The sequence below is a fragment of the Bombyx mori genome, chromosome 17 (genome assembly GCF_030269925.1).
Source record: "Bombyx mori chromosome 17, ASM3026992v2".
In the NCBI taxonomy this organism is placed as follows: Eukaryota; Metazoa; Arthropoda; class Insecta; order Lepidoptera; family Bombycidae; genus Bombyx; species Bombyx mori.
This window is the reverse complement of record NC_085123.1, coordinates 5,500,394-5,516,297: the sequence shown is the minus strand read 5'-3', so window position 1 is coordinate 5,516,297 and position 15,904 is coordinate 5,500,394. Positions and strand designations below refer to the sequence as shown.

The window sequence follows — 15,904 nt, the reverse complement described above, 5'->3', positions numbered from 1 at the left end:
AGGTAGGAAAGCTTAAATAGAATTTCATAGATATATTATGGTTGCACTTATCTGAATTCTGGATTAGAATTATACCCATATTTGATGTTCCAAGCGGTTTCATTCATTTGTGATCATTTGAAAAAGCTTATACTAGTTAATTGTATCAGGCATTAGCTTTGATTAAACGAGAAACGAAGGATAATCGGATTGCTTTCCGACCGATTCTCTCTGGGCTTCCCCGGACAAAAGCCGGGTATGTAATCTCCTATCAATTAATTATCTTTGTACCATTCCCTATCCCCAAAATTATGATAAAGACTATCATATTTCATTGTTTTAGCGTGCTAGGTGTCCCCTAAAAATGTTTATATTTAAATTGTTTTATTAATTAGTTAACGTAGAATTTACTTGTGATTTATTTCGTTCTGATAGATAATAAAAAGATTGTAATGTGTAGAAAATTACTATATAACCACAAGATTTTTCTCAATTCTCTTAAATTTTTCTAAGCTTTTTTAATTATTGCCCGAGTAGGCAGACGAGCATACAGCCCACCTGATGGTAAGTGGTTACCGTCACTCATTGACGTCAGCAATGCCAGGGGCAGAGCTAAGCCGCTGCCTACACTATAATTAACATAAGCGTATATTGTAGGGAAAATCAACGTCTACGATTTACAGTAGGGCATTTTAGAATTAAAACTCCATATAATAAATAGACAATATTATTGTACAAATTTTTGTATACATAGTAGTATGTATGATCGAAATACTAATTACAATGACTAGATAATATATGTTCACTAAAATTTGTTTTTGGTTAGATTTTCAACTTCCAGAATCTTGAGAACAACCTGCAAAAAAAAAAAAACTTTTACAAAATACTTTCATGGTAATATTAATATACGTAATATTACATATTCAGAACGTTGTCATAAAGTTTTCCAAAATTGGGCCATTAGTATAAAAGTAATAGTAGTAATCTATGGAATCAACAGGGAATCATTATTAGGGACTCTTATTAGTCTCATTAAAGTCCATGAATGAAATTACTGTCCAAACTAAAACGCAAAGGTACCGAACAGGGACCTGTCTCTAGGTCGATTAACTGTTGGATATTATGTGTGACAGCCTGGTCTATTTTTTAATTAATACTTTTAACAGCCAATATATGCTGACGATGTATAAAGGTGTTGGAAGGTCGTGTTGCTGTCCACGTATACTTGTCTATGATGCACTGCATTTGAATTTGTATTATGTTCTTTTACTTTTGATGTGCGGTGTCATTCTGTATTATATTTTCTCATATACAAGTAAACACAATGTTCCAAGTATTATTTACGTTTTAATTAATTGCTATAGCCGCTAGTCCACCCTATCACTGCCAGTTCAGCTGATGGCGAGTGCTGACAGATGTTATTATTATTATAATTTATTTATTTACTACATAAACTCTTAAATCATGACCTAGAATACTATTTACATATTTAACAAATTGAGAGATTACGTAGATGGCATCAACAATATTAAATTAACCAATGATCCTCACACTAGGCATAGCCTGTATCGTGAGGACCAAAATGCGATTTACTATGTATTTAATTGACCTCAAAACGACATCACTATTATTAATAATTATTACGCTCAAAAACATGCGTTACAAGATTTATGACAGCATTGCTCGAGGCACAGATAAATTCTCTTCCAGTCATCGTCTGCCCACTGACGTACACTGGTGGACATTGGCCTCCCCAAGGTACGCCACAATACTCAGTCGTTCTCAGCCCGCCTCCAGAGGATACCCGCAACCTTCAGGAGGTCGTCAATCCACCTCGTCTTCTGGTGCGCAGTCCTCTTCCTTTTATGTTTGAAATGAATACGTAAACACGTTGAATTGTTATAACAATGAACTCACATAGGAGACAAAGTGAAGCAACTTATAAAACACGGGTCTTTTTTTTGTACGTTTTTTTTTATTGCTTAGATGGATGGACGAGCTCACAGCCCACCTGATGTTAAGTGGTTACTGGAGCCCATAGACATCTACAACGTAAATGCGCCACCCATCTCGAGATATAAGTTCTAAGGTCTCAGTATAGTTACAACGGCTACCCCACCCTTCGAACCGAAACGCATTACTACTTCACGGCGGAAATAGGCGGGGTGGTAGTACCTACCCGTGCGGACTTGAAGTGTATGTGGTAAATAAAACACAGGTTTTACCGTGATCAGGGCAGTAGTGCCTGCGTCGTCTGCGTCTACGTTGGCCGTCACATGCGTCCACGCAGGTTTCCTCTATTTAAATCAATTATTTCATATTATTCCAGAATCGATATAGATCATTAGTGGTAAATGTAGTAGTCGTAAATTAAATCATAGAACCTAGTAATCGTAGAACAATAGGAAATTGTAAAACATAATTTATATTAACTTACAGAATAAGATTATTTTTAGTTTGTCACATGCCTAAAAATTTAGACTTTTTTTTGTTCTTTGTCATAAAATCAAAATATCGCACATACAGTGGTGCTATAAAGTCACTTATGTAATTTTTGTTAAATCTGAACTGAGTATGAGAAAATACATGTTTTAATAGTTATTAGTGAGACGAGAGAGATGTTTACTTTTAGTGATGAAGTTTAAAGTTGTAGTTTAAATATTATTATTTTTTTTTTTTATTGCCCTTGTAGGCAGACGAGCAGTGGTTACCGTCGCTCATGGACTTCAGCAATGCCAGGGGCAGAGCCAAGCCGCTGCCTACCGCTTAATACTCTCCATAAGCCTCGTTTGAAGAAGGATATGACATGTTATTTCTATAGTCTAGCAGAACCGTATAAGAATTATATAATATAGTAAGATGTTGAATTTTCCAATGTTTCTCATGAAAAATTACATAATTTGTATAAGTGACGTTATCGCACAGTATGTGCGATATAATGATTTAAAGAAAGTGTAATACGACAGTCTTTACGGGTATGAATGAAATGAGCGCTTCAACAAACTTAGTTGTGTATCAGTTATTTTGTTAATTACGTTCGACTTAACTTTTAGCGATTGGTATCTGGAGTTCGAAAGTGAAATTAACCAAAAAAAAGTAGTTTATCGGATCTGGAATGTTTTTGATAATTCGTACAGAAGTTGATGGAATATCTTAAATAAGAATATCGAAGACGATCGAACTATGAAAACTTATAGTTCGGTTCGTGTTTAAATCCTTATTCTAAAATTATTTTTTAACAACTTTTTTCATGTACAATTAATTTTAAGCATTTTGATGTAATAATAAATAAAAAACATTCTCAAAATAGAACAGTTTCTCAACATAAGCTGACGGCGACCTAAAAGTCGAAATGGTTTTTTTGCCGTCGAAGGCAGACAAAATCTTTGATCCATATTTTCATACTACGTTACATATCGTTGCTCATAGACATCCGCAACGCCACGCCTAGTTAATCACTGGTCACAGCTAAGTACTCTCACGTAATCTTGTTGCAAAAAGAAACACGTCACAGTGCAGTGAAAATAAGTGTTTATTTCATCTACTCTACTACCGATATGCTTGTAATCCGTTTTTTTTTTCTTTGATGGCTGGACGAGCTTACAGCCCTCCTGGTGTTAAGTGGTTACTGAAGCCCATAGACATCTACAACGTAAATGCGCCACCCACCTTGAGATATAAGGTCTCAAGTATAGTTACAACGGCTGCCCCACCCTTCAAACCTTTCACGGCAGAAATAGACAGGGTGGTGGTACCTACCCGCGCGGACTCACAAGAGGTCCTACCGCCAGTAATTACGCAAATTATAATTTTGCGGGTTTGATTTTTATTACACGATGTTATTCCTTCACCGTGGAAGTCAATCGCGGACATTTTTTGAGTACGGTATTTCATTACAAAAAAAAGAAGAAGCTTAGTAGAGATTTTAATAACAGTACGAGTGTTAGGTTAGGTTAGGTTAGGTTAGATTGTTTTCGGTATTTACCGTCGCAGCATGGAGGGTGTGGTGGCGCCGCGTCATCGTCGTGCCTAGCGAGCGCCCGCAGCTGCAAAGTGTACGCGCGAGACGCACCCGCCGTTGAACCCGGTCCTCCAGCAAACGTTGCATAAGGGCTTATTTCGTACACATCTGTTGTACAAACGCGAATTAAAATTAAATTCATTTTGAACATTCCATTTCCATTTTGCGGTAGGCAGCGGCTTGGCTCTGCCCCTGGCTTTGCTGAAGTCCATGGGCGATGGTAATCACTCACCATCAGGTGAGCCGTATGCTCGTCTGCCTACAAGGGCAATAAAAAAAAAGAACATTAATTGGTTAATTAGGGAAGAACTAGGAATTTTAAAACAAAGCACTATGGGTGTTTTTGAAAGTTTTAAATAAACGATTGATGGTAGAGCGTTTTGTAAACCTTCACGGGTAGATACTACTATAATGCTTTGTTGTATACCGTTGAATAATAAAATTAAGAGTTCGACCTAATCGTGACAATGACTATATATACATTCCAAATTCACTCATATAAAAAAAGGCTTTTTTTAAGAGTCTTAATAAGCTTGTTCAAAAAATGACACACTATAATAATATCGTTCATAATTTCGTAGCAGCAAGTTTGATAATTTAAAGCAAAAAGTGTTGACACTTAACAATATTACAACTACAGTAGTATAACATAGCAATTGACTTAAGATCAAAGATTTCGATTCTTCCGGGAGAAAAACTCCGAGGGCCGCTAAAAGCTTTTCACGATATTTCCAACGAAAAATTTATTTCCATCATCCCAAAATTATTTTAAGCGAATCTTTTTGTTCATTTTTCACATAACACGGTTATTTTTATTTGTAATTTGCATTTTAACAGGCAAATTCGAAATGGCTCAGTACATTTTACTCCACCATTTAGACATTAATTTTCTGTTTTGTTTTCATAATAGCAATTGATGAACAAGCTTTAATGTTAAGAAGCAAAAAATGTAAAAACGAAAAAAAAAACCTACGCCTACAAGAAAGAATTATTTAAAACAAAAGAGAAAATGATACAATGAATTTAAATCTCTATTTTTCAGTTACTGTGGTCGAATTTCCCACCATTGAACGCCATTAATACATATTTAACTAGGGATAATTATTGTAAGACTTGAATTGCTTTCGGGGCATTGAAAGTGTTTTCTATTTTTTAAAACATTAGACGATCAAAGATACTGTTTATTGGTTTGTGTACGTGGTCAAATTTTATGTAAAAGTAGATACATTTATAATGCAACTAGCTTTTGCCCGCGACTTCGTTCGCGTGGAATAGTTACTTTGGCATAATGCAAAATTTTACCCGCCTCTTCATTTACGTAGAAAGTGAAAATATTTTTAAATAATAGAATGTGAAAAATTTATTTAAGGTACCAAAATCACGCTTTTTAACTGACTTCAAAAGGGACTCTCATACATTAGACAGATACAGATACAGAAAAGACTCTCATACATTACTTGAGCGAAACTTTAACCGTTTCCGCAGCGAACGCAGTGGAAGTTCTCAAAAGGGATTAAAACACTGACTCTGAAACATTCTTTATTGGTGCTCCGCTTGCATTACTCTCAGCGTGATGTTACATAGCCTATATATAGCCTTCCTCGACAAATGGGCTATCTAACACTGAAAGAATTTTTCAAATCGAACCAGTAGTTCCTGAGATTAGCGCGTTCAAACAAACTCTTCAAATTTATAATATTAGTATAGATACTATAGAGGAGAAAATGTTTTCATTACCTGGTGGATCGGGGGGTAGCTTTGGCGCTTGATGTGGTGTCCCTTTGTATGTACCGCAGTTCGGCTTCTCAGCGCTTGTGGATACCCTCGCGGCCGCGCCATCCGACCTTTCAAATCATTTTTACGTTCTTATAAGCTCTCAACTTACAAATGCGGCTTAATTTTTTACTGAAATTGACTTTATTATCGAAATAGTTATTTCATAAAAAAATTTATTACTTAGTTGAGTGAACGAGCTCACAGCCCACCTTGTGTTAAATGGTTACTAGAACACATAGACATCTACAACGTAAATGCCAAATTGAGATATGATAATGAGATATGAGATATGATGAAACTGAGATATATAAATGCCATATTGAGATTCTAAGGTCTCAGTATAGTTACAACGGCTGCCCCACCCTTCAAACGGAAACGCATTACTGCTTCACGACAGAAATAGGTAGGGCGGTGGTACCTACCCGTGCGGACTCACAAGAGGTCCTACTACCAGTAACAAAAATCCACAATACAAATATCATAATAGACTTTCTTGAAATTAAGTACACCAAAGTAACGATAATGTATAGAATAAGTAAACGGGCGTACTTATCGACCTTTGGCTGGTTTTGGAAATTGGAGAAGTCTGCGTAATCTAAGGACATAATAAAAAAAATTAAAAAGTACAAATACAATAACATGTATAAATAAATACAAAAATATCTCATAAAATACACACATAAAACGTGTAGATAATAAAACATCTACTATAAATACTATTATTTTAATCTTAGTATTTTGTTAGGTACGAAACGAAAAGTCTGACTATGACTTGACTCTTATCTATGACGAGATCATATCTAAAAAGAGTGGAACGACTGTTAATTAAACTTTTAACGACTATAGCGCTCTAACTGATGGTAAACAATCACTTAGAGCACAAGTCTCAAGTTGACTGATGGCATTTACGTCGTTGATGTCTGTGGGCTCCGGTAACTACCTAACAGCGGATGGGGCGTGAGATCGTCTACCCATCTAATCAATTTTTTTAAGGAGTTTAAATGAAAAATATATTTAACTTTTTCGTTCAGTCAAATTATAATTTACTCGAAGGACATTACTATATTTAAGTGGTGGTTTTGAAGTCATTGTGGCCTAAGGGGTAAGACGTCCGGTGCATTCGTGTTGAGCGATGCACCGGTGTTGCATCTCAGGCGGGTACCAATTTTTCTAATGAAATACGTACTCAACAAATGTTCACGATTGACTTCCGCGGTGAAGGAATAACATCGTGTAATAAAAATCAAACCCGCAAAATTATAATTTGCGTAATTACTGGTGGTAGAACCTCTTGTGAGTCTGCGCGGGTAGATACCCACCACCCTACCTATTTCTGCCGTGAAGCAGTAATGCGTTTCGGCTTGAAGGGCGGGGCAGCCGTTGTAACTATACTGAGACCTTATAACTTATATCTCAAGGTGGGTGGCGCATTTACGTTGTAGATGTCTATGGGCTTCAGTAACCACCAGCTCGTGCACCCACCTAAGCAATAAAAAAAAATTAAAAAAAGTTGGGGTATTTATTTTAAGCGACAACCAGATTAATCTTTATATGGTAATTTGAAATGATTGAACGAATGTTTGAAAATTTAAAATGCTGACGTCACATTTTCTTCATAAAAAGTCGAATAAACACTTCAGATTCCAGTAAAGGGTGAAAAGGGTCGATGATGGAGGCGTTCAATTGTCGTAAGGACGCTTGTGTCAGCAGCTTGTCATCTACAGATTACAAGTGCTAACGACCTTCCTTTATTTCATTCATATTTTCACCACTCGGCTTAATGATTTCTTTCTACAAGGATCGACGGAATCGATTTATGGCCGCGTCAAAATGTTACCAACGTAAAAAATGAGTCGTCTATTATCAAAGGTGGCAATCTGTGCATTTGGACAAAACATTTTTATTGATATGTCAATACAGATTTATTTGAATATAATCGTCTCCTTCAAAGAATACGGTTCAAAACCTGCATTAAATAAAGGTTAATAGTTAACCTGTTATTTATCTAAGATGTCGTTCCGAAGAGTTTTGTGACTGCCAATGGAATACAAAGTCAATAATTCGTTTTTCTGATTTACCAATCATTGTCCAAAAGTCAGATTGCCGCCTTTGATAATAGTCGACTCAAATATAAAAAGTAAATGTTTTTTTAGTCAGTCTGGTGAACGTAACTAAATTTTAGAAATAAAATGTGATTGATTGTCTGCTTCTGAGGGAAAATTTTCAAATACGTTAGAGATATTTTCTAAATTGAGATTGAGAAGTAGCGCCTAAAATTGTTCTCAATCGTTGTCCTTTAGTTGGTGATTGAAAAATTAAGATATCTTTCTTAATTTTAATTTTAATTTTACTTGGCTAAAAATAAAATTTTATTCAAGTGTTAATTTTAATTTCTGATCGCCATTTTAAATTTTAATTTTTTCAAATCTATTTTTAATCTTAGTTTTATATTAGTAGCTATTACATATTATTAGATCGTTATTAAAATACCTAAAAACTTAAAACAGCTGATTGAAATCTCTTCAATTTGCAACTTGGCTCTAATAATTTAAATCTCCTACTAATAGGAGATATCATTTAATAGGGAATATTAATTTAAATCTATTAATAGGAGATTTAAATATTCCCTCCTATTTCCTATTAATATTCCCTCCTATAATATTGTATCAATCGCGATAATTACTAATATGATATAATAATGCAAATATAAAACTCTATAAACTGAACTCCAAAGAACTACATATTAAAAAAAAATCATAACTTACCTTTTTCTCCTTAATAATATAGCTAATATAGTTAAGGCAGCCAAAGACAGGGCGGCGCATAGTGCCAGAAGCAGTGCTAATTCTCCCGCGGTAGCTGGGAATGGAGCATCGACTTCCTCGGCAAATCCTCCTTCTGAGAGTGTTGTTGTAAATTCATAAACTTCACGGGTCCAACCCGCCTCGTTAGAAGCTCTGGCTGCAAGACGATATCTTGCACCGGGGGATAAACCTACGAGTGATTCACTGGTTTTTGTGACGGCCTAACATATTTTCATTACAAATTATATTAAAACAAACAAGTAAATAACTAACCTTCCTACACAAAAAGAATATAATAAAACTGATGCTATTTATAGCATTAGCAAATATTGGAAATTTTAAAAGGTCAATAAAGTTATATTTTTAATTGTTATAAGATGGTTGTTTTAACTTACCACCTAAAATAACTTCACCTCCCACAGGGACATCTCTAGCTCCGGCTAAGCCAGATCCTGCCCACTCTAACTTAAGAGCAACTGGTCCACACCCCCCATCTCCCCAAATACTAGTATCGAACCTAGCGTGAGTTGCATTAGCTCTGATCCATCTAGCGTCCGGAGGAGCTATAGGCGGACCTCCAGATGTACGAACAGTGAGCTCAGAGCCAGGAGCACCACCGGCTGATCCGTACACTCTATATGCTGATCCACAACGTAGTCCGGTCAGTATTATCGGACCTGGAGTGGCGGATTGAGTTCGCCACTCACCCTGAAAGATTATATCAGTAGATTTTTGAGCATAAAAATCAATTTAATCGAAAAAGATCAATACATAACTCTCACAACTAATTCTTGATAACTATCACGTGTCTTAATAAATACTACGTTGAATATTACCTCGAGCGACGCTAGTCTCCAATGTATAGTAAAAACCTTTGCTACTGCATGCCCTTGTGCTCTCTGTGCCGGCCTTAAGTCTAGTTCTAATTCTCTCGATCTGGCCTCTAATAACATGAGCCCAGGAGGTGCAGGTGGACGTAACACAATAACCTTCCAAGTTACTGAATCAGAGCCGTGAGGGTTCTCAGCAACGCACGTGTAATTGTCGGCATGTGATAGCTCTAGACCTGCATCATAAAAAATATTGATATATGATGGTTTCTGTATATGGAATACTGATTTGCGACATAAAGTTTTTTAATTCTTACCTCTTATCAATAAAGCATCGCCATCGAGATGAAACGGTGGTCTGGGATGGGTGGGACTACCACCTCTGAGCCACCGCTTAGCCGGTGGTGGAGCACCACCCACAACACATCTTAAAGACAAAGAACCACCCGCGGTTCCTATAGCTATACCACCGAATGAAGAAATACGAGCCGGCGCTGCAATTAAAACTTACAAGGTAATAAAAAAATTACAAAGAGGTTGTTTTTGTTATTTACCCTTCGTATGATCATACCTAAAGCGTTAGTTTGACAAGCCACAGCAGCCGAAGGAGGTCCGTCTCCGGCAACTGTAGCTGCTCGTACCCAAGCTTCGTAGGTTCTACTCGGTCTTAATCCACGCAAAGATTTCATACATTCTCCGGAACTGCCTTCGCTTTCCGCACACGCATTCACTTTTGTCAAATTTGGTTCGTGAGATCTAATAAAATATATAAATATATATTATGCTTAATACAGAAAACAGATCCCAAAATGATTTGCAGCATAAATTATCCATCCTTACTTACCCTGATAAGTCTTTAACAAATAAAGTGTAATGGGTTAGTTTTCCATTTGGTTCTGGTGGTGGAAGCCAAGACGCTCTTAGGGAACGTTCGCCCAAAGCGATCAGCTTTATTCCTCCTGGTGCACTTGGAACTGAAAATAAACAAAAAACTGCTACTTGCTATTCTTAGAGTATCAAGATTTTAACAAACTCTTTTGTACTAAAATTATCTAAGTTGGCAATAGAATTACCATCTTCATCAGTTCTGCAGACTTGAGGTGTTGAGAGTGGTCCATCGCCGGCTGCAGTGTGAGCTCTAATTCTTATTTCGTATTCAGCGTATGGCGTTAATCGAGATATGGTCGCTTCTTCGCCCTGTTACCCAGAAAGTTTTGATTACAGAAACACAAGATATTTTGTGGACTTGTAGATTTTATGGGTTGAACAACCAAGTGCCCGATACTTCAACCCTTAGGATTATTTGTATTATTACATAGACGCCATTTTTATTATTTATTGCTTAAACAGATAAACAAGCTTACGGCTTACCTAGTATTTAAGGATTACCGAAGTCCATAGACATCACAACGTTAATATCACCACTCACCTTGAGACATGAGATCTAAGACCTAATTATATAGTGTAAAGCTTTTCCCACTCTGCAAACTAATTTAGTCGTTAAATATATTTGAAAACCTGTCTGTAATAGAAATTACTAGCGATTGCTTTATTAAGATGTTTGGCTTATACAGGGTGTTTATGGGTTGTAGTGATTTGATTGAACTACATATTTTTTATTTTATTTTAATACATTTATGCTAAGTTAGAAGTTATCAAAACGTTCTCCAACTGTAGGTATCGAAGTATGTTTTTGTGTTTAGAAAAAAATCAATGAAACGATATAACCTGCACACGAAGATAAGCATCTTGGGTAAGCAGCATAGGATCAGTATCTCTCCTCGTGTATTGTACAGTGTAATGGGTGATCAGACCGCCACGAGAATCCAAGGCTGGCGGACTCCAAGAAACACGGAGGGATGTTGCACCACTTGATTTACATTCCACACCTTCAGGACCTCCAGTAGGTGCTAAAGTACCAAAATAATTAGTACCAAAATAATTACACATTTAGGTATAATTTTTGTTCCATTTCAAACGTTCTGTGTAAAACGCTTTTCGGAAATAATTTGTTTCAATATTTCAATAAAATAAGAAAAGAGAAGATGTAATGCCTAATTAAAATGGAGCTCATCCTTGAGATTTTACGGTATTTCGATTTATACTTGTAATTCCCTAACTATTCCGGTAATTTTTTTTTGTTATAGGACGTTGAAGTTTTTGCTTTGAGGCACGGTTAAAACGAAAAAAAAATGTGCATTGAATAAAATCCGATATTTTGTTCTGAACCGTTTGACCTAGATCGAAAGGCCACAGTCCAATTAAGCCATTTTGCATTTTGATGGTGGAATTTACGATCGCCGATCGGTCGTGCGGATTTATTTATACGTCACAGTGGCAAAGTCCCGGCTCGTGCCTGTTCCTATATGAATTACTGCAATTGCATTACTTTTGTAAGATACTTTGTATAAACATAAGTAAGGACCTATAGTAAACAATTTTTTTTTATCGCTTATGTGGGTGGACGAGCTCACAGCCCACCTGGTGTTAAGTGGTTACTGAAGCCCATAGACACATCTACGACTTAAATGCGCCACCCACCTTGAGATATAAGTTCTAAGGTCTCAGTATAGTTAAAACGGCTGCCCCACCCTTCAAACCGAAACGCATTACTGCTTGCAGAAATAGGCAGGGCGGTGGCACCTACCCGCGCGGACTCACAAGTGGTCCTACCACCATTAAATCAAAGTATCATCAGTAATCAAAGTATATCAAAGGTAAACATTAATGTAACTTAAAAAAAGACTTCATACTTGATAAAATACTTAATTAAAATATACCTGATTCCAATGTGTATCGGTAATGAGGCGGTGAAGGTGGACCAGTGCCCGCTGCATTGTAAGCTTTTACGGTAACACCGTACCTTGTTGCAGCTTTCAAACCTCTAAGAGTCGTACTAGTGGCATCTGCGCTTGCTCCACTTTCAGAACCAGGACCCTCGGTGAGAACGCCTTTGTTTACCTCCGATACCTCCCACCAACGTATGGTATATCCTAGTAAAGTTCCATGCCATGTTTCTCGAAGTGGAGACTAAAATAAAATAACTCTACTATTATTATTGGGAGCTGAAACGTACAATTCTTGGCAAGCCGTTAGGACGCAATTACTAGTACTAAAATGTCTATTATTACAAAATCATGGGGAAAACTAAAGTCGGGCCTTGTGGTGCCAAACTTTTGGAAAGGCCTATGTCTGTTTTCCGACTAGTGTGATACTAATTTTCTGTTCAAAAATTGTTCTATGATTTACCTGATATCCTCTTCTTATCTTAAAATCTCATGACCATAATAATTTTAAGGCAAAGAAAATAATAAGTACAGACTGTGATTTACTTAATACTCAATGTTTCGGACAAAGAGCAGATTTTTAAAAAAAATCTATAATTATTGTTATTACTATGCTACTATTTAGTTGTTTCCATGAAATTTTGCATAAAAATAAATTATAACCGTGATCAATACTTTGGTTATCTTTTATGCCGAGTATATCTGTTATAATAAATACTATGATTAGTTTCATGATTCTTTGTAGCAACTACTCTACTGATTTATTGATGGTTTATGTATCAAAAAAGCAACACATTACTCCGCGTAAATGCAAATATATTTCATTCTTGAAACCGCGGGGTGAGTATCTATATACGTGAAGCAAAAAATTTGTACCCCTTTTTACGAAAATTTCGCGGATGGAGGAGTATGAAATTTCCCACACTTATAGAGAATATAGAGAAGGAGTGCAGAATGTTAACATTATTTTAAATTATGCATAAAAAATACAATAAATCAATAAAAAAAGCATTACACACCCTACCATGTATTGACACACACGCATGCATACTATTTGTTTATTATCAAACTTTTCTTATTGCTTATAGTCTGTGGTCAAATTGAGAATAGATCATAGACCTAATATATTCAATATGTTTTGTTTTTGTTAATATTTGTGTAAAGTGTAGTCTTGGCGAAATCTGTGATTATAGAAGTATAATAAATAGCCTTTGACAATAAAATCATAACAGTGTACAAACTTATAATTTCAATTAATTATAGTCGAATTTCGACTACTGTAGTAATAAATAAATGAGATAAAACTCTTTTTTTAAAATTTATCCTTCTGCTTCCAAAACATTTGGATGTTAATACATTACTACGATTTGCTCCAATGCAATGTAGAAAAGATGTTTGGTTTTAAATTTATTCGTCAATTATTTTAAATCTAAATATAAAAATGAATTGCTGTTCGTTAGTCTCGCTAAAACTCGAGAACGGCTGGACCGATTTGGCTAATATTGGTCTTGAATTATTTGTGGAAGTCCAGAGAAGGTTTAAAAGGTAGATAAATATAAAAATGCTCGGAATTAAATAAAAATAACAAATTTGTTTTTCCTTTGATGTGTCCCCCGTCGGACGGATTTTAGGTCTTTGTTTATCGATTGAGGCACTACGAAGTCTGCCGAGTCAGCTATTTTTAAATAATTGTGAACGATGGTTACGAATATTCAATGGGTCACAAACCTGCCATGTGACGTGAAGTTCACGAGCTCTTAGTGCTCGTACAGTGATATCGCGGGGAGCTCCTCCGGGTGCTATTAGAATGAGAAACCGTTTATTTTTAAACTTTTCATATATTGCACTATTAATTTTGTTGCCATTGAAATAAACTAGTTAATTTAAATAGGCTTTAGTGTCGATTTTTCCCCCGCGAAACGTTGCATCAGCCATATCTTGAAATGCTACAAGCATCGTAAATGACGCACAAAAAAATTACAATAACTCTTATTTCGAAACGTAAAAAAAGTCTTTCAATGAGGACAAGAGGAAAAATTTAGACGACGGAAGCCAGTGAGCTAATATTAATAGACTTCGCGGAACTGACTGTCATTAATATACTGTGTAACTGTATTTGCCGTTTGATTGTTGTCATTAATTGGAAAAGTTACGTTTCCCGTTCCTTTGAGGCAGAAACGTATTCATTCTAATTACGTAACACTTTAAAACGTGAATTAACAGCGCTACGTAGCGTAGCGCAAAGTGCGCGCCTTTTCACACGTCATATCGGATCCTCTCGATCCACTAACGGTGCTTCTAGGTACCTCAAGCACCGGTCATCTTTCTCGTCGAACCCGTCGCTTGCGACGAAGGGCTCGACAAGTAAATTAAACCTCAGACACAGCCCACTGAGTTTCTCGCCGGATCTTCTCAGTGGATCGCGTTTCCGATCCAGTAGTAGATTCTGCGAAGCACTGCTTTTGCTAGGGTTCGTGTTAGCAACACTCCGGTTTGAACCCCGTGAGCTCACCTACACACGTTATGGTGAAGCTGAAATAGCCTCTCAAGGCTATCAGCATAGGCAGGAAAAAAAAAACAACTGAAAATAGGCTTTAATTTATTTTGATTTTTTTGCGGAAACTTTCTTTTTTGCTGTAACACATCCACAGACAAGTTCAATATCTACTAAAAGCTAAAGATATCCCAAAATAAAAGTCCCCATCCACTTCTTTATATACTTTACTTAATTCAATGTACTGATAAAACGTTTCCATCTATTGAATGAAATTACGATAGCAACATTAATTAAAATTCAAGATATTATTTAGATTACAGTGATAATTTTGTTACCCTAAAGTGTGATAATCAGCTTTTTTTAAACACCAAATCCCCTTTTTATTTAAAATGAAGATTCTTCTTCCTATTCGTACACTCTTGACAGTGTGGTCGTGGTCATGCATCAGTCGGATACGACCTGCTCATGACTCTCGTGGGAAATTAGTGCAGTGGTTTCCCGTTGCCTTCTGCACCAGCATTTTAGGGGGTATTGGATCCCCCAAGGTTTCTGACGCCTCTTCCGTATAGGTTATTGTATTAAATTATCGTTTTTAAAGAATACAAACCTTCCTCCCGGGTAGTGAAGTGTAGAGGTGCTGTATAAGACGATGCTCCAACGTCGTTGTAAGCGGCTACCCGTAATGCGTATCGAGTGTCAGGTGACAAGCCTGACACAAAAGCACCGGCTCGGCTCGGACCTTCAGACCTGATGCAGATATTTTCATGAAGTTCTACAAAAGAACTTTCCGTAACAGCGAAAAGAATTGAACCGAAATGTTTTTTGTTTACATTTCACCGTTACTGGTGGTGGGACCTCTTGTGAGTCCGCACGCGTAGCTACCACCGCCCTGCCTATTTCTGCCGTGAAGCAGTAATGCGTTTCGGTTTGAAGGGTGGAGCAGCCATTGTAACTATACTTAAGACTTTTAGAACTTATGTCTCAAGGTGGGTGGCGGCATTTACGTTATAGATGTCTATGGGCTCCAGTAACCAGTTAACACTAGGTGGGCTGTGAGCACGTCCACCCATCTAAGAAATAAAAAAAACAACCAAATTCCCTAATAATCACAGTTTGAATTTTTAGGTTAACATGAAAGTCTGAATTGTATAACGGCTTTCCCGTCACGTTTGTGACGTCAATGGGTCAATCAAAATCAAAATATTATTTCA

General features: G+C 36.5%; 1 protein-coding gene across 3 annotated transcripts in view; it reads right to left on the bottom strand.

The window, feature by feature from the left end:
- Positions 1 to 690: 690 nt before the first annotated feature.
- LOC101746710 (cell adhesion molecule Dscam2) overlaps positions 691 to 15,904 on the bottom strand; it is a 61,098-nt gene continuing 45,884 nt past the window's right edge. The window contains exons 20-34 of one of the 3 annotated variants that reach the window (XM_038016929.2): positions 15,301 to 15,440; positions 13,925 to 13,995; positions 12,191 to 12,440; positions 11,139 to 11,320; positions 10,484 to 10,607; positions 10,255 to 10,384; positions 9,982 to 10,166; positions 9,728 to 9,904; positions 9,417 to 9,646; positions 8,976 to 9,288; positions 8,542 to 8,770; positions 5,738 to 5,844; positions 3,965 to 4,108; positions 2,205 to 2,276; positions 691 to 835 (exon numbers count right to left, since the gene is read on the bottom strand). In XM_038016929.2, the coding sequence (XP_037872857.1) occupies positions 810 to 835; positions 2,205 to 2,276; positions 3,965 to 4,108; positions 5,738 to 5,844; positions 8,542 to 8,770; positions 8,976 to 9,288; positions 9,417 to 9,646; positions 9,728 to 9,904; positions 9,982 to 10,166; positions 10,255 to 10,384; positions 10,484 to 10,607; positions 11,139 to 11,320; positions 12,191 to 12,440; positions 13,925 to 13,995; positions 15,301 to 15,440 (2,380 nt within the window). In that variant the 3' untranslated portion in view covers positions 691 to 809. Of the gene's footprint in view, positions 836 to 2,136; positions 2,277 to 3,964; positions 4,109 to 5,737; positions 5,845 to 6,325; positions 6,372 to 8,541; positions 8,771 to 8,975; positions 9,289 to 9,416; positions 9,647 to 9,727; positions 9,905 to 9,981; positions 10,167 to 10,254; positions 10,385 to 10,483; positions 10,608 to 11,138; positions 11,321 to 12,190; positions 12,441 to 13,924; positions 13,996 to 15,300; positions 15,441 to 15,904 lie in introns of those variants that run through there. The other 2 variants (XM_062673317.1, XR_009975347.1) reach the window with 2 other exon arrangements.